This window comes from Nansenia antarctica, assembly GCF_963989245.1.
Source record: "Nansenia antarctica genome assembly, chromosome: 1".
Classification (NCBI taxonomy): domain Eukaryota; kingdom Metazoa; phylum Chordata; class Actinopteri; order Argentiniformes; family Microstomatidae; genus Nansenia; species Nansenia antarctica.
In genome coordinates, this window is record NC_137674.1 from 22328206 (window position 1) to 22336641 (window position 8436).

Genomic DNA, 8436 nt, shown 5'->3' on the forward strand with positions numbered 1-8436 from the left:
CACACTCGCACGCTCAACAGGAAATGTTTGTTGTCTTTACATTTCCACAGGGCCTTATGGGAAATGAATGCTGACACCGACACTTTGAGTTCTAAGAACGTCTGCGAACTGTCCTGTCAACACTGGCCCCGCCTCCCTCTGGCCCCGCCCCTCTCTGACCCCACCCCTCTCTGAATAGGCCTATCAGCAGTGGCCCCGCCCCTCTCTGAACAGACCTATCAGCAGTGGCCCTGCCCCTCTCTGAACAGACCTATCAGCACTGGCCCCGCCCCTCTCTGAACAGACCTATCAGGAGTGGCCCCGCCTCCCTCTGAACAGACCTATCAGCAGTGGCCCCGCCCCTCTCTGAACAGACCTATCAGCACTGGCCCCGCCCCTCTCTGAACAGGCCTATCAGCAGTCCTGATCTCTTCTGATCTCTTCTGATCTCTCTATGGTCTTGGGGTTGAGGTTGGGGCAGACAGTCTTAACAGATGATGGTGGAGCCAGATGCCCTCCAACTACATTGGTAGTAGTTAATAAGACATACACACACACACACACACACAGGTAGTAGTTAATAAGATACACAGATATACACACACACACAGGTAGTAGTTAATAAGATATACACACACACACACACACACAGGTAGTAGTTAATAAGACACACGGGTAGTAGTTAATAAGAGTGTTTCCTCAGCAGTTACTGGGTCACAACACACCACAACACAGCACCCTAAATACACCACAACACAACACAACACCAAAAACACACACAACACACCACACCCTAAATATACCACAACACAACACCCTAAATATACCACAACGGTAGCCTGGGGTGGTCCAGTGGTCTAGTACCATGGCCTGGGGTGGTCCGACATATGCCCATGTCGGCATGGGTTAGAATCCGGCCCCATGCCCTGCTGACATGCCCGCTCTCTCCCTTCTTCTCCTTACTCTCCTGTCTGTCTTCACTGTATCTGTCTAATACAATGAAACATATGAGTGGGACTGCCCTACTCAGAAAAAACAACTGCTTTGTTGTATTGTGCTCCGGGCAGGAAGAACTCCCAGACAGAGAGACAGACAGCAGAGGGTGGGACTCCCAGACAGAGAGACAGACAGCAGAGGGTGGGACTCCCAGACAGAGAGACAGACAGCAGAGGGTGGGACTCCCAGACAGAGTGACAGACAGCAAAGGGTGGGACTTCCTCCTGCGGGACGGTCTACTACCTGGCATTGTCTGCTTGTCAGATGGAGTCCTCCGGGACGGTCTACTCCCTGGTATTGTTTGGCTGTCAGGTCCAAGTGTGGGGATGAGAATAGCAACAGTGGAGGTGCTTCTATCACACACACACTTCATCCATTCTGCCTCATACACACACTTCATCCATTCTGCCTCACACACACACGTTCATCCATTCTGCCTCCTCCCATCATACAGATACATCGCCGGCTGTGGTGCCGGAGGTAGAGCCGGCATCTAATCATGGCATGGTCAGCAGATTGGTGGTTCGAAATACGACTGGCCACAGGTTGAGGTGTCCCTGAGCAAGGCACTAAACCCCTAATTGCTCCGGGGTCGCCTTCAATGGCTGTGACCCCTGGCCTAGATGCCCCCCCCCACCCTAACCCTAACCCTAACCCTCTACACTGTCTACACTCTACAGCATAAATGCATTTCGTTGTACTCTGTGCAATGACACATTTTGAATCTCTTTCCTTTCCTGACTTTTATTTTGAAAAGACACGGCCTCACAGTCCACCCCTAACCCTAACCCTCACCCCTAACCCTAACCCTCACCCCTAACCCTAACCCTAACCCTCACCCCTAACCCTAACCCTAACCCTCACCCCTAACCCTAACCCTCACCCCTAACCCTAACCCTAACCCTAACCCTCACCCCTAACCCTCACTGGAGGTGTGAGAACATTGTCTGCAACGTACGAGTTTAAAGAAACACAAGGTCACAATAACTTGAATCTGAATGACCCGTATCACACAGGAGGTGAACCCCCTCCCTCACAGGTCAAAGGTCGTATACATGTTCAGAGTTGCGCTCGCCGCATTCTGAAACCAAATATAATGTTATGAGCAGATCTACAGCTCAGCGTGTCGACACAGAGGACCTGCATCACATGACTCATGCACATCAGTATTCAACACAGTTACAACCATCAGTCTAGAGTCATTCCATTTATTCATGATGTGTATTTTAGAACCAAGTCAGATTGAAGGGGAGTAGAAATACTATACGGGGCGGCTGTGGTGCAGGAGGTAGAGTCGCCGTCTAATGATCACAAGGTTGGCAGATCAGTGGTTCGAGCCCCGGCTGGCCACATGTCGAAATGTCCTTGGGCAAGACACTGAACCCCAAAATTGCTCCCAGTGAGCGGGCCGGCGCCTTGCATGGCAGCTTGCCGCCATTGGTGTGTGAATGTGTGTGTGAATGAGAGGCCGTTGTAAAGCGCTTTGGAGCAGAAAAAAGGCGCTATATAAGTGCAGTCCATTTACCATTTACGACCTTCATAGCTAGTCTTACTGCTTACTGTAGTCTAACTCAGCCAGGATCTGTGGCAGCAGACTGGGTTACTGAACTCACAGCTGTGGGAGGCCAGAGACTTCTGTTATCTGTCATGTTGAACTTGATTAGCCTACTACCCCTAACTACACACAACTACCCCTAACACATAACTACCCCTAACTACACACAACTACCCCTAACAACACACAACTACCCCTAACACACAACTACCCCTAACAACACACAACTACCCCTAACAACACACAACTACCCCTAACACACAACTACCCCTAACAACACACAACTACCCCTAACAACACACAACTACCCCTGTGACGATCCACACTGGTACCACCAGTGGGCGCCAATTATCTGTTGTCTTGTTGACCCTCTCTCTTGGTTCCTGATGGGCACAGGTGAAGGTGATCATCCTGATTGTCCCAGGAACTTTAAGAGGGGGTCAAATTGATGGACTCGGTCTCTTCCTTGTCGACCAGCAGCCTTTTTGGTTGTTGTTATGATTTACTTTATCATTCTTTCCATTTAACATCTTATTCTTTAATAAATCTCCTATTAATTGTTATCCATGTGTCGTCTCCCTTTTTGTCACCTTGTCCTGAGCCAGGCAAGCGTAACAAATTGGGTGCTCGTCCGGGAGTGAAATTGGTGAGAGCAATATTCTCTCCCTTTTCATAGTTGATATTCGGGATTGGATTGTTGGATTTGTCCAACTCTATAGTGGGAGACCCGCATGGTTATTGTTTATAGTTATTGGGTTTTGGTTGGATTGGATGTAATGTATTGTTTAGTATATTTGGTACGTTGGTTTGGGTGCTGGTGACGAGGGGGAGCTGGCCGTCCGACTGTGCTGACAAGGACGTAACTCTTGGTATTGGCTGTGATCTTCGGCTGGAGTTTGGTGAGTGCTGTGTTCTATGCAAAGCAGAGAAGGATAGGTAGGGCGGGTGGTTTAGATACCATCAGAGCTATACGTGAACCCCCGTGCTAGGAGTAGAAGCGCTTAACGCTTGTTTATTGTTTTCGTTTGTTATTTTTGGTGTGTTGAACGCGGGGGCGCCACCAGGCATTTGCTTGGTGGAAGAGTTGCATGTGAACGCACTGAAGACTAGCTGAGTGGTTAGTCAGTCATTACTGAGTTAGATGCGGGGCAGCTCTTACGAAGTATGTTAGTTACTTTTCTGTTTTGTATGTGTGCACAGTTACTCGCTTTAAATGGGCTGAAGATTATGGCTGATATGGGAGTAGTTTATAGGAGGAGTTTGTAATAGGAGGGGAGATTCCCGTTTGTTAGGGTTGGTTAATATTGGTTATTTGATTATATTGAGTTATGGATGTTTTTGAGGAGTTTGTGGCAGCTCCGTCGGTCGATGGATTGTTACAGTTAACGAAAGAACAACTGTGGAAGGTTGCTGAACATTATGAGGTTAAGCTTGAGGTGGTGAAAGGCCGAGCAAAGAAACAGGACGTAGTGGAGGCTTTACAGAATACATTAATTCAAAGGGGCATACTAAAGGGTAAAATGTCTGTCCCTAAAATATCCGTTGGGGTTGCATCTGGGTCCACTGAGTTAACATTTGATCAACAGAAAGAATTGTTAGCATTACAGATGGAATTTCAGATGCGAGAGCGTGAATTTCAGACGCGAGAGCAGACGCGAGAGCGTGAGTTTCAGGCACAAGAGCGTGCGAGGGACAGGGAATTGCAGTTTGAAAAATTGGCTCATGAACGGGAGCGCCTTAAGTTGATTGCTGAGGGAAAGTTATCTGACGGTGGAGGTGGCGATTCGAGTAATTCTAAGAGGGATAATATGTCTGTCATGGTTAGACTGTTGCCAAAGTTTAATGAAAAAGATCCTGATATATTCTTTTCACTGTTTGAGAGTGTTGCCGACGATAGGGACTGGTCTACTTCAGACCGCACCGCATTACTACAGAGTGTGCTTATTGGCCGAGCTCAGGAAGCTTATATTGCTCTTAATGGTAGAGAGAGGAAAGATTATGATACAGTTAAGGCCGCTATCCTTAGGGCATATGAACTTGTTCCTGAAGCTTACAGACAGCGGTTTAGACAATGGAAGAAACATGACAAACAAACTCATGTTGAGGTTGTAAGAGAACTAACCAGCCATTTCAATCGTTGGTGCGTGGCGGTAGAGGTGAATACTCTGGAGGATCTGTCAAATTTGATTATTTTGGAACAGTTTAAAACCATTGTCCCTGATCGCATTGCCACTTACGTTAACGAACACAAGGTGAAAACAGCAGGTCAAGCCGCGGTGTTGGCAGATGAATTTGTACTGACTAATAAAAGTCAGTTTGGTGAACATCGTTTTCGTAGCGAGGGGAGCCGTAGACATAATCCGAACGTGACTGACCTATTGGTAAATCGTACACAATTCCCTAACGAAGGTCCTGGTTATTCTGTCCCCTTTTCAAGGTCGGAGCATGGCAGTCAGAGTAGAGTAGATCCTAACTCGACATGCAATTATTGCCTTGAGAAGGGTCACTGGAAACAGGAGTGTCCTGTCCTAAAAGGAAAGAAAACCTACAGTGGGAAGGGGGGCTCTGTTAGACCGTTGGCTCTTGCAGTGCATGCTTGTGGGGCAGGAGTAAGAGTGTCTGGGGTTGCCGAGGGGTCTCCCTTTAAACCAGGGGTGATGGCATCCTCAGTATCCAGCCCACCTGCGGCTACTGAGTTGACGGGGGCATTACAGGGCTCTGCCTCCATACAGATTAGCGAGGAGGATCCTGATTTTGGCCCGTTTATTACTACAGGTTTCGTTTCTCTGGTGGGAAGCCCACAGAAAGTGCCTGTCCAGATACTTCGTGATACAGGGGCTTCAGAATCTTTTATATTGGAATCGGTTTTGACATTCTCTCAGGAGTCAAGTGTGGGGACCAGCGTTTTGATTAGAGGGATGGGGATGCAGACTTTGTCTGTCCCCTTGCATGAAATTGAGCTTTGCTCTGATCTGGTCCAGGGGGTAGTGACCATTGGTGTTCGACCCTCTCTGCCTGTGGTGGGTGTGGCAGTCATCTTAGGAAATAACCTGGCTGGAGGAAGAGTGTGGAGTGATGTGCCCCCACCTCTGGTAGTTAGTTCTGGGTTTACACGGCCAACAGGACCCGACCTTAGTGTGAAGGAGTTTCCTGAGGTTTTTACTGCCTGCGCCATGACTCGTGCTATGAGTTGCATGGACCCTAAAATTGATGATGGTAAAGAGTCTGATAAGTTCACTCCTGACAATTCTGTTTTTCAGTTTCCTGATCTGCCGCCGTCTTTGTCTCGGAGTGAGTTGATTTTAGCCCAACAGGAGGATCCTGAGCTGAAGCTGCTGCTCAGTGGGATTCAGCCTAAGGATGAGCTGGAGAGCTCTGAAAGTGGTTGTTTTCTCTTGGAGGATGTGTTGGTTCGTCAATGGCTTCCTCATAATGACTGTTCTGTGAGTGACCCAGTTTTCCAAGCAAAATTTACTGGTCCCTACTCTGTTGTACGACAGGTGTCCGAACGGAATTATTTGATCGATACTCCTAACCGTAGAAAGTCTACACAACTTTGTCACCTGAGCTTATCAAAATGTTATTATTCTCGTTCACCTAGGTCCGGAGTAGATACGGTCTTGGAGGTGAAGCCGGTTGTGTTGACCACAGTGAACGAGGGGTCTCCATCTCCATCCACTCCTGTGGTGGCAGCAGGGTGGGAGGAGGATGTGAGTGGGCCTGGAGTTTGGTTATGGTTTGGTTATGGTTTGGTTACTGTTTGGTTACTGTTTGGGTTCTGTTTGGCACTGGTTTGGGCTCTGCAGCACTTTGATGTTATGTGGGAGGGGGGGTCCCATCCAGTGGTCGTTTGTTAAGATCATAACCCCCTGACCTTTTTGCATTCTTTGCAGAGTCCGAGCCAGCGCCTTTCCAGGTGAATCAATGCTGCCGGTCTAAAACTCTTGTCTCTAATCTCTCTTTCTCTTGCTCCTCCCTCCTTAAATAGAGCTTTTCCAGGTACCAGGAATTGCTGGAGGGTGGGCAGGTTGTAGGGGAGGTTGGGATTTGACGTTTAGGCTGTGTGGCAGAGATCACCGTTTTTTTGTTGCCATAAACTATTGTTATTATTTATATTATTTGTAATCTGGGAAACAAATTAGCAGAGACCTTTTTAGTAGGCCTCTGTTTTAAGGGGGGGGATGTGACGATCCACACTGGTACCACCAGTGGGCGCCAATTATCTGTTGTCTTGTTGACCCTCTCTCTTGGTTCCTGATGGGCACAGGTGAAGGTGATCATCCTGATTGTCCCAGGAACTTTAAGAGGGGGTCAAATTGATGGACTCGGTCTCTTCCTTGTCGACCAGCAGCCATTTTTGGGTTGTTTACTATTTACGTTATCATTATTTCCATTTAACATATATTATTCTTTAATAAATCTCCTATTATTGTTCTCCATGTGTCGTCTCCCTTTTTGTCACCTTGTCCTGAGCCAGGCAAGCGTAACAACCCCTAACAACACAACTACCCCTAACTACACACAACTAACCCTAACACACAACTACCCCTAACAACACACAACTACCCCTAACAACACACAACTACCCCTAACACACAACTACAGCTAACTACACACAACTACCCCTAACACACAACTACCCCTAACACACAACTACCCCTAACAACACACAACTACCCCTAACAACACACAACTACCCCTAACAACACACAACTACCCCTAACACACAACTACCCCTAACAACACACAACTAACCCTAACACACAACTACCCCTAACACACAACTACCCCTAACAACACACAACTACCCCTAACACACAACTAACCTAACACACAACTACCCCTAACAACACACAACTACCCCTAACACACAACTACCCCTAACACACAACTAACCCTAACACACAACTACCCCTAACACACAACTAACCCTAACACACAACTAACCCTAACCCACAACTACCCCTAACACACAACTACCCCTAACCCACAACTACCCCTAACACACAACTACCCCTAACACACAACTAACCCTAACACACAACTACCCCTAACACACAACTACCCCTAACTACACACAACTAACCCTAACAACACACAACTAACTACACGCACACACGCACGCACGCTGGCTGAACTGTGAGATTTCGGCCATACAATATTCAAGCGATCAACTTATTGTATGATGTGTTAACATTAAGTAAAGTATACATGTAATGAACATTCCTCCTCCACCGCGTTAATAACGTAATAACATTAATAACATTAACAACATTAATAACATTAATAACATCTCTTACCTTCTGCAAACAGGTTGACCGTCACTCCCGTCATATCTCCATCGTCCTTGACCGTTTTCATAACTATTCTCAGATGTCTCACCGCTGTTGTTGCTTATGTGTTCTCCTCTTTCCAACTCGCAGAGGAACTTGGTGGCCTGGTGTCCCCAGGTGGACGTGACAGCCCAGCCGCCTCCACAGCCAATCAGAAGCGACACGCACATCGACCCAAAACCCCAGAAGCGACTGTCGGTTTGGTTAAATGCTGCGACGTCGTCCTTCATATAATATCCATGTATTTGTCATTGAGACGATCACTCATATGTTATGTTATGTTATCTCATGACATTGGTAGTCGTCTAGTTTCTAAACGTGGAGCAGAAGATAAGTGTGTCAGCTTCAGCACCAGCTGTGCTAATTAGTTTGATTTATTTTCTATTTTTCTACATACATAGTGGGATGAAAAGAAGCACCCGCATATGGAGGACCAAGTCTGTCAAAATTAACAATAAATAAATAGATAAATAAATGAATGTATGAATACATAAATGAATGAATACACACAGTATAAGGAAATACATTTCTATATGTATTTATTCTTTTACGCATTCATTCTTTGTTTTCCTT

At 46.8% G+C, this 8436-nt stretch overlaps 1 protein-coding gene across 1 annotated transcript in view; it reads right to left on the reverse strand.

The window, feature by feature from the left end:
- slc4a11 (solute carrier family 4 member 11) overlaps positions 1–7891 on the reverse strand; it is a gene marked incomplete at both ends in the record, with an annotated part of 81969 nt that extends 74078 nt beyond the window's left edge. The window contains one exon of the mRNA XM_080536325.1: positions 7831–7891. Coding sequence (XP_080392451.1) covers positions 7831–7891 — 61 coding nt within the window. The remainder of the gene's footprint in view (positions 1–7830) is intronic.
- Between the last annotated feature and the right edge of the window lie 545 nt (positions 7892–8436).